Consider the following 24,289-nt stretch of genomic DNA (forward strand, 5'->3'; position numbering starts at 1 on the left):
AAAGCAGGGACTAATGATATTTGAAGTAACTTAAAATTCTAAAAACAACATATGAATAGAACATAAATATTGCAATAAATGTGTTAGATATGAATTTATGATATTGTTGTCTTGTCAGGTATCATATACATGTAACAATTGAACTATAAACAGTTTGGCTGGGTGTAGATGGTCATACAGTGAAATGCTCACCAGCAATCATGTACATGTTTTCAAAATTACTGAAATCAACATTTAGTGCACCCTATAGACCCAGAAAGGTACTGTAAGACGAGGAATGTTAGCATGCATTTCAATTTTGCGAAAATTTCATGCCGCGAAAAAGGCTGTCGGCTCCAATTCATGAAAATTTCATGCTGCGAATGTATCATGTTTTTCAGTATTTGGATACCTTTTAGGGAATCAGCTTATGTCATGAGGAATTTGATCAGAAGTGTTGCCTGAAGAAAAACAAATTCTGCGTGGAGTGAAGTTTTATGGCGTGAAGTTCAGCACTGGCACTTGTAGAAGGAAATAATAATTTTAAAGACGTACAATTTTATCAGACCGCTTTTATACATCTTATGAAACTATTGACCGAAAGATCGGTCTGTATCTGTCCGTCGGGGAATGTTCCGTGGAGACTGCGTCTGGCTTCACGGATCCCCTCCGTACACAGACCGAAGTCAATGATTGCGGCTCCTGTGTGGAGCAGTCGCGCACAGATCAAACGTTATGATAAACCAAATTTCAGACAGCTTTTTTACATTCAAACAAGTTTGACAGGACATGACACATTATGCAGCAATATTTGGGATAAATTTCTCACATTGTGCAATCGAAATACTCACATAAACTCGGTTATAACGCAGAAATTTTATCGATATCGCAACATCGCCGTTCGCAAGCTGTAAGTCGCCATTTTGAATCTGTAAGCCAATCACATGCGAGGTACGTGTTTTAGTAAAACAAACACGTAGAAACTACCTCGCATGTGATTGGCTAATAGATTCATAGTGTATGTTTCTGCAGTTTGAACGTGACGACGCGACAGGCTGTGTTTTACGTTGAAAATTCTACTAAAATGTTGGATTATTCATTAATCTGGTGAGTGAAATGTATTTTTAAAAAGCTAATTTCACTATACAAGCTTAAATTTGGCCGACCTAGGGCCGTGAATTAGACGCAGTCGAGAAGGGTGAGGTACAGTACCTCACCCAATTTTCCATAGAGACAGTGGTTAAGAACATCCACACAGCAATGGGTACTGCAACCTTCCGTCTGTCTACGGAGGACAGCGTTAATGGCAAAATATAAAAAGAGTCCTCCGGACAGACGGATCTTTCTGTCTAATGAAACTAATGCTGTGTTGAGTATAGTATTGAATCACAGTTTATGGCAAGAATGGAAGTGGACAGAGGACATGCACAGTGTGTGAATGTACTTGTAATATATTTTATTGCATGGTCATGTGTGACTGAGCCAAAAAAAAAAAAATACAATGCACCTTTTTTATTCACCCTTCTTGACCAGCATAGTATGATTTGGGCAGTAGGAAAAAAAAAGTATGTCAGCTATGTTTTTGTATGGTCTGAAGAATGATACAAAAGTGCTTACGCTGCTTTGCATTTGAAAAGCAGACCCACCAATCATCCTTGGCTCTCAGTGAAAAATAATTGTTTTCTTCACATCCTTTTTAAATAATGTATTATAGATAGGCCTTCCCGATTTTGGACATGGCATTACCTATTGGGAGGCACGCAGGTCCCTGATGCTGTGCTCTACAGAATCTTCCTAATTTTTATTTTGGCATTTTTGCAGCCTTTGCGTAAACTTCTCTGCAAATCATTTGTTTGTTTGTTTGTTTTTGTTTTTAAACTTCATCATGTATCTACGAGACCAATTTCAGTTTGGGTACTGTTTTTAATGGTACAATTTATAACTTGGGGCTTCAAGTATGACTAACAAAAGATAATTCATGCAGTGACGCACACTACAAGTAGCTCATTCCATTACATATTGAAAGTGCTTTTGTTCTTCTTTGGAACCTTCCCTGCCATTTAGTTTTGCTGAAAGCAAGTTTGGTAGCCATGACCTTTGTATCAAAGACTTGTTTTGAATATAATGAAAAATATGATCCCACAACAGAGCCTCACAGAGGTCACAGCAGAATGATGACAGTTAGAGACTATTAGAATGCAATGCAATACAATACAATACAATACAATACAATACAATACAATGGAATACGATAATTACATAATTTGTATGACACTTTTACAAGCTGTAAGTTATTTCATAGCGCTTTACATCACATTATTATCTATAATGCAGCTGCCATGTACATATACAATACTCTATGTATATGCTTAATTTTTCTTTACAGTATGTACTATACCCATTACAAATTCCTACGGTGTACATGTATCTACAACCTAATGGTTAGTGGTTAGTTAAGTCAACATCTGGATCTAATTTCTTCAAATGGTTGAATAATATTTGACTTAAAAGCTCAAAGTCATTTAAGATTCTATGACAGTACGAGACTAAAGCAAATTGTCATTAATTAGTTATGGCAAATACCACAATCACCTTCATTTCATTAGTGCAGTACACAGCTAGAAGATGAATCATAGAAGTTGTACATGGTACCTGTGCAACCTTTCCACATCTACAGGCTATAACATTTGTGTGGCAGTATACGATTATGGGCAAGTCCAAGATATCGCGCACCTTACGTATGGGACATTCAGAGATTTCAAACCTCTGAAAAGTAATGAAGGAGCACTTGGATTTTACTGTTTATCATCAGGAGGACTGGCAGCCCTGAGAAGAATATTGTGTTTAAGTTTGATGTCATTTGACCTTGGGTTAATTATTTTATTAAGAAAAATATGGCAACTTACGTATGGGACCAGAGAAAAACTGGATTTTTCAAAATAAAGTTTGAATTGAAAATTCTCTGAAAGTACCTTACTGATCAAGTTCTGTTTAGAAGTGAAGAAAGGTACAATACTGAAGTATCTTTCAGCAAAGTTTCACTGCAAAAGAATGGCGCATATTTTCATGAAGTTGGTTTAATTAGCGAAAGTACACCTTACGTATGGGACATGGCTGAACTTACGTATGGGACATTTGTCTTTAGTGCACAAGTGTATTCATGGGAATGACTTTAAATTCCCCATAGTGTCATATTCAGTTCCACAAATCATACTACAACATGTAACAAATGAAATAGACTTCTAAGTGGGTACTTTCCCGGTTCAGATACCTAACAAAAGCTAAAATAAGACAAATAAAAGTAATTATTAATTTACAATTAAATGTCTTAGTGTGGATTCCGTCATGCATTAACACTGTCCTCATGATGTCTACACATACAGATACAGTATACTGACACTCTATTTCTAGCCCATTTGTAATACTCTGGTCAGTATTTTTTATCAAATGAAAAAAAAAATGTGCGATTTCTAGCTTATGACCTTGATGTAGCATACATGCACATGTACCATGACTAATTTGTAGTCTTGATAATTTCAACTGTAAAATCAAATGTCATGTACAGTGTAATTTGCAAATACATTTTGAAGTGGGTACTTTCAGTAGTTTTAGGCTTACCTTGCAAGTTGTCTAAGCTTTTATAGAGCTTTGTAATTATTTGAAATGCAGCACAAAACACAACAACAACAAGAGTAATTAATTTTGCTCTGTAATCATCATGTTTTGCCATGTGAATTTTAGCTTCTGCAAAATCAATCCAATTTTAATGAAACTTTTAGAGTTTAAAAGCCGTGGTAGAACAAGGAGATAGAAGAATGTATGTGCCAACGCTGGCTTTTTTTTTTTTCAAATTGCTTGGCTTCAGGTCTATGAAACCAAAGACAACAAAATTTGTGGTTGTACTTTGTACATACATGCTTGTGTAGTGATACAGGAAAGATTATCATTTGTACATTTACATCTTAAGAGAAAAATGTAATTCTAGATTTGAAACACTCAAGTAACTCACTGATCTGAAACTTACAAGTTTGATAAATTCTAATAACCTAATTTGATCATACACTACGAGTTTGCAATGCTTGTTGATAATTGTGTAGATGTGGGGTACAAAGTAAGTAGGAGTTGATTAAGGTGTCTCAGAGCACATCTGTCTCTTCAAACACAATATAGAAAAGAAAATTGAATTCCCTATTTGTTTGTGTAATTTGTGTTATTAGCACTCCAACCACAGAACCAGTATTGATATTGTGGTTCATGGCAAATGTAAACTATAGTCTTCATTTTACAGGATTTTCAGAAATCGTGTTCATGACCTTGATAAGTCATGACATATTCTGAGGGTGTGCAGTTGAAATATTAAACATCATATCAAAATAAAAAGTATTCTTGTAGGGTTTTTCCTTTGCTATCAACTCAAGTAATGACAAAGTTACCTGCTGTCACCTCAAGTGATTTTTCTTTTCAGTAAGACCTGTAATGTTGTCATTGATGAGCACCACAAGCACAATTGTTTTGATTTCCCTTTTTAGGCTGTACAGCCTGTAGTACATGCTGAACAGTGTACTGCACCTAAAATGACACTTAGAGAATCCCATTCTCTAGGACAAAGTCATTTTGTAGAGAGGTAAAGTTGAAAATGATAACTGAATTAAGAAAATGTCCAATATCAAAATGTTAAAAGGAGGAATGTTAATTGAAGACCAGCTGCACAGCTTGTAATGAAAATAAGAAAATACAAGTATAAATGAATATTCTTTATTTTCCTTTCTTAGTCATAGAATGACTCAATAATGCTATTCTTACACTCTCCCTGAGGTCAACTAAGTAGGAGAGGTAGATATATAGACATATCCTTCAGAGTAGGTGCAAAGATAACCATTAACCAAACAAATGTAAGGACATATAGCATCCATGTCAAAAGGCGGTTTTCCCATTCACTTTGCATGTAATGTCCCATACGTAAGGCATTTGTCCCATACGTAAGCAAACTTTGATTAATTATAAGATGAAGGACTAATTAAATTTTCACATTTAGTTTTGCTAATCTGGAGTTAAAATGAATAAATTAGAACTTCCTAAAGTATGATTGGTCAATGTTGGAAATTTTCAGAAAAAACTAAAAAAAACATACTCAAATCCTTACGTATGGGACACTTCGTTCTGGGAAAGAGCATAATTTGCATAATTAATGTGCTGACCTTGTCTTACCTATTGGAAATTATACTAGCTCATACAGGGGTCATGTCCATAAAGGAACTAAGTTAAGGACAAATTCAACTGATTTTAGATGAATATTTTTAATTTGTCCCATACGTAAGGTTTGTTTTTAATTTATGCAAATTAAGGCCATATTTCTTGCATAGATTTGCATAATTAAATATTTTCTTTGCTGGAAATATATAATTTAACTCTTTGGCTACAACATGATATCAATAACTTTTTGATTAAATCAAGATGAATTTTGAGCATCTGAGGGGACATTATCTTGGACTTGCCCTTATACATGTACTAGGTAGCTGTTTAACACAGGGCGAACTTATCAGCGTGCATTGATAAACGTGTTGTACAAGTACAGTTGTACAGTATAGACTACATGTACATGTGTATAGTCTGTACATTCATTATGCATGTATCTTACAATTTAATATGTCCTTTTCTATTTGAACACACTTTTCTGTGTGATTTGGTTTTTTGTTTGGGTCAGTGAATAAGTATGTCACAGTCCATTGTGTTGAATGCATGCATGCCGTCTGACCTTCACCAGATTGAATGCCATGGTATGCTGATTAAATGAAGGCTATGAACCATGTTGTGATCTTGAAGCCATCCTGCTTTATGTTTTTCTTTTATACAGAATCTGTTAAATCGCAGCTAGTGGAACCTTGAGTTGCTGTCAGTTTCTATCTCATTGCTTATGATGACAAGTGCTAGTCACCATGCTTGAGAGTAAATTTTAATCTCTAGGGGAATCCAAATATTTATTTATTTTGTGTGAAATACACTTGTATATATTGCTGCTACATTTCATTAATACACAGAATGTAATGAATTTTCCTATTCATGATGGTTGTATTCTTGTAAAGCGACAACACAAATTAAGGAGTTGCATTCTTTCAGACTTGTACAAAACATACAGTACTTGTACATGTACGGCCTATGAACAGTGGATATCGTCGGCTGAGAACCAGTCAAATAAGGGCATTATTACAGTGGGGATATTGAGTTTATATTGGTATCACATAGGGTGATTTCAAGTTCGGTGCTAGTGCTAGTGCTAGTGCTATCTCAGCACTAGCAGCGGCGATAAAACCGAACTTGAAATCACGTCGGTGTTGGGAGTTAACCTCAAAATCATGACGTATTTCCGGTTGCTGGTGCTGGACTCGGTGTTGAATGTCGTCTGCTGAACCAAGCTTCGCCGTTTGTGTCAGCGATTTACTTGCTTTTTCCCCATTAACTAACACTAGCCCCTAGGGATTATCATTTTCGTCATTTCAAGTTCGGTGCTGGTGTTAGCGTTGCTGTGCGAAACCCACATTCACGTCCATAAGTAGATGCATGTTTTACGTGCAAAGTCTGTGCTAGTGCAGTGGTCGCCCACGCCAACGTACATGAACACTCTCGGCAAGGCTTTATAAATCTGAGCCTACGAGCAATTTAGGATAATTGTGCTTCAAAAAAGGGTCGAAATTTGTAGCATTTTAATCAATCTTCCTTGTTATGTGTCTAAAACTAAGCAGTCATGGCTACATCTCTGTATATATATTTGACTTTAACTATGCGCCATCACTTTTTTCGTCGCACGATTCCTGCGGACTTCGCGGTGCTGTGATTCCAACACCAAGTGCTGGTGATCGATGATTTCGATCGGTATCGCCTCGTTAATCTGGCCGTCGGTGTTGGAGCTCGATTTAAGGCTGTTATTCGGGGGCTAGCACTAGCACTAGCACTACATTTGTAGCACCGAACTTGAAATCACCCATTGTAGAGGTTGATCTCCTGTACATTACAGTATGGTGTCAATTTTAGATTATTTCATTTTCAGTAAAATGTTCAAAATAAAAACCACAAGGGCACTTTTTACCCAATATTTGGAAAGGTGCTGATAAATCTAACCACTTTTGATGTTCAAAGTGAACATTTAATTTCATTAAAATTGATTTTTTTGTTTTTATTTATGCTCAAATCTTGCTCAAATGCAATAGCACCCTTCTGGTTCTCAGCTGATGACATACATGTACATTAATACGTGTAGCATGAAAATGGCATGTGACAGCATAATACATTTGACCAGCCTTGACCTTGTTGTCAGCCGAGGCTAGTGAGATACAATATTGTACATTAGTATATACATGTGAGCACTCTTGGTGACTCACCCATGTGCAAGCTGCTAAGTACATACATAAAGTGAAAGTAGACTCCTGTGTTATTGGGGTTTTTTGTGCATAGTTTACTGTAGGTTAGGCAATCCTACACTAGATTTACAGCACTTCAGAGGAAAGGTCCTTACAAATTAAAAGTGAAGTGTTCTTTCATGTTCATATGGGATTTCATTACTAGGATTAAAATCGAATGAATAGGACGGATGAATCTGGGCCGAATTTCCAATTTAACTCACAGACACTATACGTGTACATAGGTTTGTGCGATTGACTGCCATCACACGTTTGCTGTATGTAGGGCTGTACACTACCTCAATATTTTTTTCTATCGGTCTGACCTGTCTGTTGGACCATTAGGTACCCAGTTTTCTCTGTTTTTCACTGGTCCATTCCTAAAAAATTTTCTGGTCCGACAATGATTTGTGCTGGTCAGGGATTGTCGGACCAGTGCCAATGTGCAGCGTTGCTGTATGATATGATTGATATGATAGATACATCAAATACTTGTACATGTCATAAGATTTTGACTCTACATATGAATAAGGCCTTTTTAGAAAAGTAGATAAAGGACGTAAAAGACCTGAATTCCATCCCCATTGATGTGAATTTTAGTCTACCGTAAAGTTCCGTGTATAAGACGCGCTATTTTTTGGTCGGAAAACATTGAAAATCGGGGGTGCGTCGTATACACGGGTACAGTCGAATCACGGAAAAAAATCTGTCATGTACACCCAATTTTATAAGGCCAACTTGGGGCCATGTATGCCCATCAACGTTTGGAAGGTAAGCAATCACTAAAACTTATGGATAAATGAGTGATCTTTCAATCTGGACACACACAAAAGCTGCAAATACGAAATAAACTTACATCGGCCTTGTGCAGTAACTATGTATCAATCTGGCCATAGACAACAGCTGTAACAGCACTGCTGTATGCTACCGATGTCTGTCTACCAAGCTACCAACAGCCAACCTAGTAGCTGGAATACGCGATGTACAGGTACTAGGTGTTTCAAAAAACATTTCCCACTTTTGATTCTTAATAATTCAAAAACTATATATCAGATAACACTGTCATTGATATGAGTGATAGCTGAATAGTGTGCAATTTGGTTGAAGGTAGTTTAAATATGAAAGCATAAATAAGTTTCATGAAATCCATGATTAATTTCACAGTTAGGTTCCAGACTTTGCTCTATTTTCAACCCTCTGTACAAAATTTCACTTTGCACAGGGGTCAATGGGTGTGTATGGGAGTGTGTGGTTAACACCCTGACAATGGTCCTGAACAATGGCCAGGGTTTGAATGCTTCATTATTCATTCATGAGAAATTCCACTATCACAGCTAGTCTTTATTCAGCCTCTGGCAGTATCTGTGTAAAGTCAAACGCCTGTCGATGCTGTCGTTGAGTCGCGTCAGTGCTCTTCCTACTTCTGAAAAACAAAATTACAATGAATACCTTCTGTTCTATCATAAACGTGGTTACAGGAAGTAAAGAAAATCAATTAGAGTATAATACACTTGTGTATATGGAGCCTTAAATAAATCTACTCTGAAACAAATTGCCCCAATGATAAATGCTGCTGAAATCTTTACCAAAAATGATCTTTTTTTATCGAAAAAGCGAAAAATTTGTCAGACTATTTAATTAGTAGACAGTTGTATTAAAATGAGGAACTTTAGATCATTCATGCTTATTTATATCCCAAATCTAGTGATATGTCAGAAGCAAAATTTGAAGATGATTGCCAGCTGGAATGAAATGTGGTGTTTGCAAGCACTTTACCGTGCATGAATTCAGACTAGCAGTGCCCAGGGCAATCCACATGAATTATTGATAAGCATTCATGTGCCAGGGAGCGCCAGACTGACGCCTAGTCAACAGGTGGTTCAGGCATGTCCATTGTTCAGGGCCATTGTCAGCACACACTCACATACACATCATTGGTTCCTGTGCGAAGTTCAATTTTTGTACAGAGGGTTAAAATTTGACCAAAATCTGAAACCTTACTTCAAAATCAATCTTAGATTTAATGAAACTGATTTATGCTTTCACGTGCAAATTACCTTCAACCAAATTGTACACTATCCAGCTATTATTCATATCAATGACAGTTTTATCGAATGAATAGTTTTTGAAATATTTATGATCAAAAGTGGGAAATGTTTTTTGAAACACCTAGTATCATCACTAAATTACCGATACTGTAAAACTTATCAATGTACTAGTATCAATATGGCCATAGACAAAAGCTGTAAAATACGGAGTAGGATCGACACTATGTCACCGTAAATATGAACGATGTGTGGAGCATGCATGCATATCCATGTCGTTCGTTTGCTCTTCATTTCACGAGGCCAGTTAGGATAGCATAGCTACACGTCTGTACCAAGCTAGCTAGCTAGCTAGCATTTTGCAAAGGCAGCAGCTGCAGAGAGGCTCTTGCAATGGACTCGTGTGCACACAGCGATCAAATCGGAGCGCGCTTGCCCGTTGCGCGCTGTGTGTGGAAGTCCATTGCTCTCTGTGTGCATGTGCTGAAATTATAGCGAGCTGCCTTTTGCAAAAGGCTAGCACTCTGCATACAAGCATGGTACAAGAGACACACACGTTACTGGTAATCCCTCCGGGCGAAACAACAGTGAGTGTAATTACCGTACGCACCGTACGTCTCGCCGTATGATCCCTCTGCTACACTTGTTGATGTTTTTCTTATTTTTCGTAATGAACCTTCCAGTCTGACATGCGTCGATATGCGAGACACCCTCTGCTATGTATCACAGCAAAGATCGTACTGTGCACTCATGAGTACGATATGCATGACACATGTAACACGATTGAAAGGCGAAACAATAGCAAGTGAGTACCGAGACAAGTCTCGCATTTTGCGTCTTCCATATTTTGCCGATGTCCGATGAATACCGTTAAAAGAAAGTATAAAAGGAAACGAAAAATAGAGCAAATACATGCTGCATTCTAGGGAAATTTTGAGCTGAAATAATATGTATGACACACGCAATATTTGCGTGGAAATTTTCGTTTTTTTTTTTTTTTTTTAATTTCAGGTCCGAAAGTAGGGGTGCGTCTTATACATGGGTGCGTCTTATACACGGAACTTTACGGTATTCATACGCATGAAGTACTTAAAGGGATAGTACAGTTTTGGTGGAGGTGAGAATTGGGCTCTTAACTTTTTGCGAGATACCAAGAAAACACTTATGAAGTAGTACAGAGCATACCATCTTAAGAGGAATTCGAAGTTTACTTGATGGAAATCGGGTTTGGAATGACGGAAACATCCAAAAACAAGGTAAAACAAAGCGATTGTGTGAAAGTGTGGGTCCCACACTTTATTAGAATCGCTCTTTTTGGATATCTCAGCTATTTCAAAACCAATTTTCATCAAATAAACGTTGAATTCCTCATAAAATTACATGCTCTTTCATATTTCATAGAAGGTTTTTCATTATCTCACCAAAAAATGTTAGAAATCTGAAGTTAGGTCTCAACCGAAACTGTACAATCCCTTTAAATTCATTTTCACACACATACACTTGTATGGTGTACATGTGTCTACTACAATACATGTACAATTATATGCACACAACGTTGTACACACATCCCTCTCCATACTCATGCATAGTGCAGTGATACAAACATTTGTACCTGTGTACATGTTTTATGTAGAAAATTGCTGTACACTGAAATCAATCTCGTACGCATGGCTATTCTCGTGTGGAAACAAAGTAAATGAATCAATGGTGCATTCATTACCTTGAAAGATGGGCTGTAATAGTGTTTATGTACAAAATTTATTGTACGTGCAATAATGTTAATGACAGGATGACAGAGCATTTAAGCTAATTATCTTTTGTTTACAAGTACTGTATTGGATGTGCATACAGGTATTGTTTTCATATATTGTCAGTAGAACTTGTTTCCTTCAGAAAAATTGTCTGCACACAATACTATTGCATACATTTGTGTATGTAGTATGTATTTTGATTTATTAGGGTTAGGATACAAACGTAAAATATTAAAGTGTATGTTAAAGTTGTCACAAATCAGGTATGAAATGAAGGAGAAAGAAGGGTAGAGTGGAAAATATAGAAAGAGAGAGATTGAGAGGGTATTAAAGGAGAGAAAAAGTGAATAAGTGGCACAGTCTCACAATGAAGAGGCTGAATTTCATAACAATTTTTGGAATTCATAAAATGTGAGTTGTGGACAAGGAGCTTTTTTATAGCCCGTGCAGCATGTGCTGTATAGATTCCACTAATCATATGCACGCACATCGTCATCAAAATTACCCCGTGGCCCAAAGCTGACTGAGCCAACTAGAGCCTGATGTCTCGAGATGCACGTCAAATTTAGGACATGCACAGAGTTGATGTTTATGGAATAACCAATTACTGGGGCTGGCCAGTAAATGAAGGCAAGAGCCAGGCTTCCAATCTAGATGCCTCTGTCGCAAATACTCTCCGAAACGTATCCATTATTAGTTGTCCATTGCTATCCCCGTCTTCTCTCTCCTGTGTCTTTTATTATCAAAGTTGTCTCCTTTAGTGTGATTGAAGTACAGCTGTATGTCGTCAAAATTCGATATACTGTAGTATTGCAGGCCTAAGATATACCACTCAGTTAGTGTTATTGTCCAATAAAAGGAAATTACAGTCAGGAGAACTGTAGAATTATTTTCTGCTTGTTATCGGAAAAGACTGAGCTTGACCCTTTATACTGTACACCTGTGAATGTTGAACTCTTCTGTCCAGACTGTGGCATCTATAGACAGGAAACCAAAAAATATGAGTCATGGGTGATAGCTGTGGTGCTGATTTGTAAACAACACATTGCTGAATTTCTAGAGTCAGGGTAATTCAATTGCAGATGAGTACTGTTATGCTTACATTGTATTAAACGCATGCCGACATCTTGACCTTTATTGAAAGAATTAACATGAAAGAATTTGATGTTTGTTACCTTCAACCCTATCATTTGAATGTCTAAATTTGGATGATGCCATAAATATCACAGTACAGTGGACTCCCGTTACTGTAAAAGTGGAAATTTTCGCGATGTTGAAATTTTCGCGCATTTCGCGCAACCAGAAACTAGCGCGAAAATAAAAGCACACGAATATTTTTGCTTGCCATATGTTCCTGTGCGTGATATCCTGATTCTGCGGAATTAAAAACATGCGAAACTCTTCTTACCCAGCCAAGGGCGAAAAATTAGTTGCGCGAAAATATCCACTTTTACAGTATAACGAACTGCTCGAGACGGGCAGTTTTCTTTCGTTATATCGACATTTCGTTATAACCGAACAAATAAACAGTAGAAATACATAGAGTGGATGTTGCTGCCTGAATTTCTATTTCGTTGTAACCGGAATTTCGTTATAACTGTGTTCGTTAAATAACGGGAGTACACTGTAGTCTGAATAGTCAAGAGAGCAGCCGTAAAGGTATTGTTTAGCATTGGGAGCAGTGATTTAAAACTGTACAAGTTAATGACATTTGATGCATTATGTGCAGGTCAGTTTTATCACAAAGCATCCTACCACATACAAATTTTGCAATAAAGCCTAAAATGTATTAAAGGAAATATCGCTATTTTTCTCAATTAACCATTACTGCTGATGGTTGATTCTAGAAACAATGTTATTCACTATTGTCTACATTTTGTACAGGTCCAACAATTAACATTGATTTATTTTATACTACAACTGTAATTAATATTTTTACATTGGTTGATTCTGTCCTTAACTCACATGTTAGAACTATTGTGAAGCAGTAAAGCTGGGGTTTCATTTCTTCTGCAAATGGTAAATGCCTGTAGTGCCTTTACTAGCTGGATGCATTCACATTTGAATTCCCATGCTACAATGTATTTGAATAGATACCATGCAGTATAGTTGTTGGCACTACTCATTGGTGAAATGTACAACCATGTTAATAGCTACCATGGTTATTCGCTTGGTGCCGTTCTCACTTACAAATATCATGGCATTTCTGGTAAGCGCTGTACATGCATGTTTTTTTAAATACACCTACAATCTATCTTCAATGGGGAAAAGACAAGAAGTATGTCAGGTCACATTAGAAATACACCACTGTCTGATCAGTGTTATTTTGCAAAATGATTTACACTCATATCTTGCATGCCTATTTTGTGCAAAGTTTGAACTACAACCCTGAATACCACAGTAATTCATGACGTATTTGTACAAGGTATTTGTGCTCTTTATACTTGTACATTGCAAATTTTGGCTCAAGTTACCTGGGTATTTCACTGTCAGTATACATGTACATATATTATGCACCCATGACTGACCGCTGAAGGATACAAGTTGTAGCTGTCAAACATCCAACATATGCAAATTTAGACACTCCACATGTTTGTTTCATATGGTCACAAATTTATACAAAATGCACACATGTAATAATGTAATTTTTTCATGTTAATTTTTATGTAGTATTGGTCAAGATATCAGCACATACAGTACATTGTATACTGTGTACGCCATATATTTAGTTAGTCTAAATTTTCGCAAATCGAGACTTCCCGACAATGTCGCGAGTGGATGAATTCGCGATTGTGGTGTACTGGTCTGAACTGAGAAATGTATACGTGTGCATCACATTATATCAGGATAAGAGTCATTATTTTCATGTCTCTTTAATTTTGCGAATAGCACGTGACTCGCAAAATTCACGAAAATAAAAACCTCGCAAAATATTTGTCATATACAGTACTACGATAGATGTATTTCACCATCAGTGCAAATGCACTCATCGACCGACTGCTGTACCATAGGATACTGGTACAGTAGCTATCAAACAGTTAGAGAAATAATGATAGGTGTAGTTATCCATGGTATAGGCAAGACTGTTTGATTAGGCATACCATAATATTTGCATAAAGATTGATTAAGAAAATGTTTTTTTTTTTGGGGGGGGGTCATTTTTTATGGTGCAATCAGGATATTTCTGAGTATGCACCTTTGCTCATTTTATTAAAAAAACCTCTTACATACAATTTGTAGATGCTTGTTTTCTACAAATGGATGTCTTTTTCATTGTTTTAATTTCAGGTAATATATGATCTGCAGTTACATTGTAAGAGATCATTGCAAGTTAAACAACTCGAACATTGGTGTAGAATCTGCTGTTCTGTTGCCAAGTGAGGATGTTGGACAGACATGATGACTTGGCTTGGGTCTTCACAAGACAGCTGGGGGGGGGGGGGGGGAGGGGCTCATGTGTGATGTATTTTTACAAGACTACATACATGTACAATGTATTTCACCTAAGTACTTAAGTCCAAGTTGTGATTAACATTTTTATGTTAGAGACACAATGTACATGTACGATATAGCCATTTACTGTTCAACTCCACAGAGCAGCGAACAGGATTTTGCATGTTTCGGACCCCTCCCCCTCCCCCCCCCCCCCCATTACACACACACACACTTCATACACCTACAGTGTATGCCAGACAGTGTTCGCATCTGCAGTAAGACACCATCTGTACAATGGAACCTTTTTCACCAGCGACCAGTAATAAGGGCTAATGTATGTTAGGGAGGCCACGCATTTTCCTCCATCAAGCCATGGACGCTGATAATGCATCTTCCAGCACAGGATCCATGTTAAGGTCTGCTGAAAGTATTATGCCGTTTTGCTCCCCATATGGGAAGCGTTCACGGTTCTCTGGTACTCGAATCAGAGAGGAAGGGTTACTGAGGTTAGATTTCCCCCCAAATAGAAGTACAAGAGTGTCTCTTCTGCTCAGCTGAGATAGACTTCAAAGAGATATGTATCACTGTCTATGATTGACAAAGCAGTGACAAAAAAGCAAATAATTGCAGAACCCACCAGCTAAATTTGTGTTTGTACAATGTCAGGAAATTTGAGTTACATTCAGATGAATATCATTTTAAATCATGAATCTAACCCCAAAATAATCCCATCCCTTTTGAATGCATCAGCGACAATACAGCTTTCTTTTTTTTTCTGTGATCCGTGATGTCTTGTTATTTCAAGGTGATTTAGGCCATGCTCTACATTAGAATACATGTACCTGTCGAACTTTCAAGCACCTTGCTAACTTTTGCAGATCATATAAAGAAAGAAAAAACAACAACTCCAGCTTAAATGGTTCTAAAATATGAGTTAGGAACAAAAATAATATACAGTGTATGAAATATGTTAAAGATAATAAAAAGTTTTGGTACCTCAAAAGTGTCCTTGAATTTCCTTGTCTTAGTTTGTGTTTCAGGTTAAAGTACCTTTCATATAACTAACACTGTGAGACTTACTCGCCCCAAAGTGCTCTCATGTCTTAGTAATCATGCAATTACCTGCGATCAGCAGTCCCATACGCATAGCGACCAGCAGTCCCATACGCATAGCGTAATCGGGCTTCGCAGTGTAGCATTCAGGATCATGACAGATTTAGTATCGCAGGGTAAATGTCAACTTAAAATCCCATAAATTCTTCAATTTGAAGACTTACCAATTAACTTGAAGTATTGAAAACAGGCTTCGGGCAACGTTTGGTTCTGCCTATAGTCCCTTTCTGTTCGAATTGATGACTGAATGTGACTCAGTCGACAGGACCTTAGGAGAGCTACATACAGTACACTGAATACTACAGCCAGTGCGTGCGAACACATCACATGCACACAAATTTCAAATCCATGAACGGATAAGATGTTTGTGTGCACATGCGCATGCGCTGGCCATGGTATCCAGTGTATGTAGCTCTCCCAAGGTCCTCTCGAGCGAGTCACATTCAGTCATCAATTCGAACAGAAAGGGACTATTGGCAGAACCAAACGTTGTTCGAAGCCTGTTTTCAATACTTCAACTTAATTGGTAAGTCTTCAAATCGAAGAAATTTTTGGATTTTAAGTTGACATTTACCCGCGATACTAATTCCGTCATGATCCTGAACGCTACAATGCGAAGCCCCATAACGCTATGCGTATGGGGCTGCTGGTCGCAGTTAGCTATGTGTACAATGGGCTGCACGCTGCTGGTCGCAGTCAGTGGTTTCGTACAATATTTATCGACGCTGGACAGCGTCGGCTCTGGTACGAAACCATTATTGCATGATTACTAAGACATGAGAGCACTTTGGGGCGAGTAATTCTCACAGACAACGTACTTTAACCTGAAACACAAACCAAGACAAGGAAATTCAGGGAAGCTTTTGAGGTACCAAAACTTTTTATTATCTTTAATCAGTAAAATAACATTGTGTAAATGTTTGAAAAATGTGAACAATAGTTGTAAATATTAAAAACTGTTTCTGAAATAAACTGTCACCGTGATGGTTTATTGAAAAAAAAAATGATATCTCAAATTTGTGGCTTTATTGCATAATTCTTGTACATGTAAGGTAGGGTGTTTTGTGATACAATTGAACTATACTTACAGTACATACTGTATGTGCATCAAATATATATAAGATAATTTGAACATTTGCGTAATCACTGCCCCATTGTTAAATAGGAGCTTTAAATCAAAATGTGCTTTATCTGCTCTTCCCTTAGAAGCAACATGTACAATTCTCCCTTTCGCATACAGCCGATATCAAGCGATATCACCTTGCAATACCCATATCTGATCGATCGCTTTTGGGACGTATACTTCCGGTTTTGAGGTTCTGAAAAATCGTACCAAAGATCCTAGATGGTGTAGGATCTTTGATTGTACATTCCTTTCTGGAAATGTCTCGAACAAATACATGAGTTTAACTTCAGGTCAAAGTGGTCTTTCCAGCGAGGCAGATTTTTCCATGCCCTCCACTGAATTTTGTCTGTTGGGAACTTCACCCACATCACATCCTTCATCTATGGATGTTTTCCATAATTTCGTCATTTGGTATCATCAGCCCAGCATTTAGGCCACTTTGCAGAAGAATCCCGTTTATCAAATGTAAAGTTACAGATTAAAAGATAGCTCTATTATTTGCGAGATTATAAGACAGAATTTGATACGATCTGTGAATACAATACAAACTAGTACTTCAGTGTTCAATGTGCATAAAAGCGTACATATACACATTGCGCACTCATAACCGGAAGTTTATATCCCAAGATATAAAGGTAAAAAAATCAGAGCACCACATGCGTTCAGATTCGGAGAGCTACAATGTATGTGCAATAGGGAGAATTGTATAGGTTTGTATAGGTTTGTGACCCTCATGAATATAAAAACAAAGATAAGAAGAAACAAACAAAAATGGCAGCAGTGCCTCTATGTCGTAAAAATTTGTCAGTATCTAAGTCTGTTTGTTCATAACTTGTCTAATTCTTTTGTTGTGATATCGAGCAATCTACAAGTGTTTGTACGTGATGTAGGGTTGTATTTTCAGTTAATTCCCAGTGGAGTCCGTGAAGAAAAAGTAAACATGACATCCACAATGCTATGTGTTACGAACCTCAGGTAATGCTTCCTGATGTGAGTCAAGTGAGTCTTGTTAAGTTTCAGCAATGAGAAAAACAAGGACTCATATTGCAGACAACTGAAATATTGAGATAGTACAGAAATTTCAGATCATATTCAAGTTAACTGAAAGAGTAAAACCAGATGAACATTTATGTAAAAAAGTTTCATCAAAATTTAATTGTTAAGTTTCACATATTTTTCACCAAGTAGTACACAAAATTGGTGATGATTAGGTGATGATGAAGATGACATCACATATACCGTAAAGTTCCGTGTATAAGACGCACCCGTGTATAAGACGCACCCCTACTTTCGGACCTAAAATTAAAAAAAAAAAACAACGAAAATTTCCACGCAAATATTGCGTGTGTCATACATATTATTTCAGCTCAAAATTTCCCTACAATGCAGCATGTATTTGCTCTATTTTTCGTTTCCTATCATACTTTCTTTTAACGGTATTCATCGGACATCGGCAAAAATAATATGGAAGACGCAAAATGCAAGACTTGTCTCGGTACTCACTTGCTATTGTTTCGCCTTTCAATCGTGGTACATGTGTCATGCATATCGTACTCATGAGTGTACAGTACGATCTTTGCTGTCATACATAGCAGAGGGTGTCTCGCATATTGATGCATGTCAGACTGGAAGTTTCATTACGAAAAATAAGAAAAACATCAACAAGTGTAGCAGAGGGATCATACGGCAAGACGTACGGTGCGTACGGTAATTACACTCACTGTTGTTTCGCCCGGATGGATTACCAGTAACATGTGTGTCTCTTGTACCATGCTTGTATGCACAGTGCTAGCCTTTTGCAAAAGGCAGCTCGCTATAATTTCAGCACACGCACACAGAGAGCAATGGACTTGCACACACAGCGCGCAACGGGCAAGCGCGATAAGATCCGATCGCTGTGTGCACATGAGTCCATTGCAAAAGCCTCTCTGCAGCTGCTGCCTTAGCCTTTAAACAAGGCGACTCGCTCTGCGTGCCCCCGTATAGCGCGTTTACCCCACAAACCTGTTGGCCGGCGAGTGGAGCGAGCCGCCTTTATCCACCCGTTCAGGGATGTGTACTTTTGTCGTTGTTGTTGCTTTATATTCTTTGACAAATTAGCGTACAAATTTGACGCAGAAAATACACACGGCACCAAGGCAAGCCTCGTTAATATTAAGTAACTATTCTTATTCTACTTAAGAATAGTTACTTAATATTAACGAGGCTTGCCTTGGTGCCGTGTGTATTTTCTGCGTCAAATTTGTACGCAAATTTGTCGAAGAATATAAAGCAACAACAACGACAAAAGTACACATCCCTGAACGAGTGGATAAAGGCGGCTCGCTCCACTCGCCGGCCAACAGGTTTGTGGGGTAAACGCGCTATACGGGGGCACGCAGAGCGAGTCGCCTTCAGCTGCCTTTGCCAAAGGATTGCTAGCTAGCTAGCTAGCTACAGTGTAGCTACACTGTATGCTATCCTAGCTGGCCTCGTGAAATGAAGAGCAAACGAACGGCATGGATATGCATGCATGCTTCACACATCGTTCATATTTACGGTGACATAGTGTCGATCCTACTCCGTATTTTACAGCTTTTGTCTATGGCAATATTGATACTAGTACATTGATAAGTTTTACGGCATCAGTAATTTAGTAAGGATACCTGTACATCGCGTATTCCAGCTACTAGGTTGGCTGTTGGTAGTTTGGTAGACTGACATCGGTAGCATACAGCAGTGCTGTTACAGCTGTTGTCTATGGCCAGATTGATACATCGTTACTGCACAAGGCCGATGTAAGTTTATCTCGTATTTGCAGCTTTTGTGTGTGTCCAGATTGAAAGATCGCTCATTTATCCGTAAGTTTTAGTGATTGCTTACCTTCCAAACGTCGATGGGCATACATGGCCCCAAGTTGGCCTTATAAAATTGGGTGTACATGACGGATTTTTTTCCGTGATTTGACTGTACCCGTGTATACGACGCACCCCCGATTTTCAATGTTTTACGACGAAAAAATAGTGCGTCTTATACACGGAACTTTACGGTACCTCACAATTCTCCCATTGGTTTGTATGCAAAAATTTTTAGTAAAATCATATTTTTGATGTGGATACATGTAATGGTGTGTTTGACTAGCACATATTTCTCAGGAGAACTTGCAGATGTAAAGTCATTGTACAAGATTACAGTCAATTCTGCAGAGGTACATAATGTGTGAGAATATATGTCCCCATAGAACATCTTGAGGTTGGGCAAGTCCAAGCTATTTGATCACACAAGACTGAAAATTCAAAATGGGTCAATCTACATAAACTTGGTATCATTTTAAAGCTAAGAAGTTAAAATACATGAATTTCAAAAAGAAAAAGTAAAAATCCTTCCACATAACCAGCAATAAATTAATTAATCTGCATAAATTAAAATTTAGAGTAACACGTGGGACATTCAAAAATTCTGCATTTTAAAATATATCTCTTAATTTTTACAAGTTTTTATGAAAATAAGTATGGTGACCTTAAGTCTGACTAACAAGTTATCATGACTGTGATTTTCAGTTTCTCAACTGATTAAATATGCAAATGAGGGATGGGCCAAAATTAGCATGTCCCACGCATTACTTTTTTAGGTCATTTTTTTCTCATTTGCATAAAAGTTAATGATTTAATTGACTTGAAACTTTCAAAAGACCAAATTCACAATGGACCTAATCATATCCAAGAGATAAAAAGTTAGTCTGATAAATCTCATTCTTGCAATTTTCAATTAAATTTAGTAACGCGTGGGACGATTTGTGTACAAGTCAATGGAAGTGTGCTAAATCTTAGTCTTCTATGGGAAATGTGTACATTATTGAGGGATTTTTTGTAATTTTCTGAATTCTGACTTGAAATTTGGTGAAAAGTTCCACTTTGGATAAATAATTCACAAAAGATCATTACATGCTATATTCAAGGTCACATTTAAAGTCAAATGTCAAAAAATAAAGGATAACACAGGTATTTCATATTTTATATTATATCTATTGTTCTGGTGGGTCTAAATCATTTGAATTTGCAAGAATTTATTAGAAATACATCTATTTAGATAATTAGTACCCCATATTAAAGTTTCTCTGAGCAAATGTGCAATTCACATCACAATATTCATAGTGACAAAAATGTCCCACGCGTTACTTGTCCCACGCGTTACTATACCTATCTTTCTATAATTGACCTTGAGAGAAAACAGTTTCATGATTTTTTCTGAAATGTTTTGTTTCAGGTACAGTTATTGTTGTAGAAAAAGATGTTTGTAATGATTTTATAGTATACCAAGTATTTTCACAATAATTGAGATAAAAGTAAACGAAGAAAATAAGGACAATTTTTGTGGTCCCAGGCGTTACTGGAGAATAAATTTGCATAAATTAAATACTGAACGCGTGATTCTCATTATTTCTATTGTTTTGAACGAAGATACCTACTACGTAGCTATCAAAAGCAACCCAACATATGAAGTTTCAATCTTAACAGTGCAATATAGGGCTAAATCTTCTTGTGATGTCCCACGCGTTACTGGTGCAAAATAGCTTGGACTTGCCCGGTTATTGATTGATTCCACCGAATTTTACGCAGATGTATTTCTTTTGTTCTTAATTCTTTGAAAAACACCATTAGCTCTATGACTAATAACCCTCATGTATTTTCTCTTTCATTTGTCTTACAGGAATAAAGCAATTTCAGATTACCTTCGTTCCAATGGATATGAAAAGACTCTCACAGAATTCCAGAAGGAGGCAGAAATGGTAAGTACTGTGAGCGTGGTATATTTTGCTATGTTTTCATTTTCATGATTTTTTCACGTGTCTACTGATAAAATTGCCACCAGTTACCAAATACTCTGCAATCAAATCGTCTTCAACTGAGGTTGGAAATCACTATAAAGGCCGTTTTCACACGGGTCAAGAAATGTAATTGCAATGCTGAGTTACAATTACAGTTATAATTATCATTCGTACATACGTGTATGACTGAGGAAGGCTGTGCGGATTCTGTGGTTTTGAATTTCACAGCGAGGAGAGGATGTGTGGCTTCTTTTCAAAGTATCCATCAGTCACTATTGAGCGGTATTAAAGGACAAGTCCACCTTCATATACATAAGGATTGAGAGAATGCAGCAATATTAGTAGAACACATCAGTGAAAGTTTGAGGAAAATTGGACAATCCGTTCAAAAGTTACGAATATTTTAAGTATCTGTGCAGTCACTGCTGGATTAGAAGACTACTACAGTGTATGATGTCACATGCGTACAACTTTATAAGGAAAATAAAAAGAGAATTTCACAAAACTTTACTTTTTGAATAAAGTGCACAGTTCTTCGACTTGCTACTGACGTATGTTAAGGGTAATATTATTCCCCCTGCCTTCTGAAAGAGAGAAGTCGAGTGTTCTTTTGTTATGGGAGAAAAATAGAAATATATTGAATTTTCTTTATTCTTTCTTTATATTGTTGTACTCATGTGACATCACAAGCTATAGTAGTCTTTTCATCCAGCCGTGACTGAGCAGAAACCTCAAAAATTAATAACTTTTGAACGGATTGTCCGATTTTGCTCAAACTCTCACTGATGTGTTGTACTAATATTGCTGCATTCACTCAACCCACATGTCTGTGAAGGTGAACTTGTCCTTTAAAGTTGCAATTAGCATGCACTTTGGCTGCACTGCGATTGTTTGAGGAGCGCGGTTTTTCTGCGAAAATAGTTGAAAGGTCACCACCATATACTCAGCTCCCCAAAACACAACTTGGAGGTCAAACCAACTGCACGATTATTCTGTAATTCTGGAAAATTGTGATTGGAAAACACAGTCAGACCGTCATTTGAATCATGATTAGAATTACAACTGGAATTATCCTTCACTCTTTCAGTTTATATACAAACGGCCAAAACTCATCATTTGAATCATGATTCCATCGATGTGTTAAATTAGAATCATGATTCAAATTACGCACTCTTGGTACACATGTGAAACAGTGTAAAGTTTGTCCTGCGAGGAATAATACTTATTTCTCATTCTGTCACTTGCTGTGCTTCTCCATTGCAAATGAAACCACTTCCTAACTTGTCTGACAAGTCTCAATTCGCGAAACATTATGCTCACAAAAATATAGAAGCATATTTTTGTACTGTAAAACCAAAAGTATTTGTGGCATGAAATTTTTCGCGATTTGGAGCAGATGGTCTTTTTAGCAGCGTGAAATATTTGCAAATTGCCACTGTAATTCAATGCATAGTGTAAACAAGAACTTTCGCATGCATTGTAATTTTGCAAATCTTGGCTCCTCATGATATTTGCAAAAATTTAATGCAGGCGAAAATTTCCGGCTTTACATTTTTTTCCAGTGCATGCTTCCTGTCAAAGCTATTGATGTCAATGAGGCTACAGAGAAAAGTTATAAAACAAAAATCAATACTAAATTCCCTATCAACATATGGGTATTAAAGCTCTTTCAAGATGCCAACCCCCTCTTTCCCATCCCCTCCCCCTTGAACAGTTGACAACCAACCATACATACACTGTATTAATCATAACAATCATGCATATCATTGTGTTACACAATTGGTACAATGTCAATGAACCTACAAGAGTGAGTTAATTTTATGCATCATTGAACAGGGATGAAAACACATAATTTGATGTGGTTCATCTTTGTGCTGGGATCGGATCTTTTGATGTGAAAATTTAGTCCAAGTGAGCACTGTTTTTGGATCAGACCCTTTGTGATTAGTGCTTGTTGTTTTAGAATTTGCATACAGTCGTACAAGTCACATTACTGCTTACAAAACTTCAATTAAAACTAAATATACTCGTAGAGAAATAATGTGATCATCACCACATTGTCTATATAGCTAGCACCTTTGTGCAGTGTGGAGGAAAAAGCATGCATGCGCTCTCGCCTCTCACAGCATTTGCAATGAAGATTACATGCATTTCCCCAGAAATTGTGTGTATGTGGGAGCGAGTGTGTGGTGTGTCTGTTTTTGCCAGTGTGTGTCAGTGGATATTGTGTAGGTGTTGCACTCTGTCATGTGTGCTAGGAATGATGCACACTGTACTGAGCTGCCATATGGCCCAGTGCTGTGGGAGCAAAATGCGAGGTTCATGTATGATGGTAACCCGATTCCTTATTCTGTTCAACAGTTCTGCCTCCTGCATATATTTTGCTTGCCAGTGGAATATGTTGTTGTAAAAAACATACACTTCAGTTTTGAACATTAATACAAATTAAGATAGGCTTCATGGGGATGTGTGTGTAAATTACCCATGAAAGAAATGGGAGATTTGATTTTAGCCTGTGGAGTATTTGTACTGGGAAGGGTATGGTGTCAGTAAATTATTCAGACATTGGGTAAGAAGAGTCTTAGCAACAAATATACTGGAGGTTAGTCAGTTTTACAGGGGCCCTGCAGGGGATGAAA

General features: G+C 37.3%; 1 protein-coding gene across 4 annotated transcripts in view; it reads left to right on the forward strand.

Annotated features, from left to right (window-relative positions):
• LOC139735521 (lissencephaly-1 homolog) overlaps positions 1–24,289 on the forward strand; it is a 55,640-nt gene that overhangs the window by 3,288 nt on the left and 28,063 nt on the right. For all 4 annotated transcript variants that reach the window (XM_071646278.1, XM_071646279.1, XM_071646280.1 and 1 more), the window contains exon 3: positions 21,533–21,611. In XM_071646278.1, coding sequence (XP_071502379.1) covers positions 21,533–21,611 — 79 coding nt within the window. The remainder of the gene's footprint in view (positions 1–21,532; positions 21,612–24,289) is intronic.

This window comes from Diadema antillarum, unplaced genomic scaffold (genome assembly GCF_040938485.1).
Source record: "Diadema antillarum isolate AM-2024a unplaced genomic scaffold, OU_Dant_1.0 seq00000583_RagTag, whole genome shotgun sequence".
NCBI classification, from domain to species: domain Eukaryota; kingdom Metazoa; phylum Echinodermata; class Echinoidea; order Diadematoida; family Diadematidae; genus Diadema; species Diadema antillarum.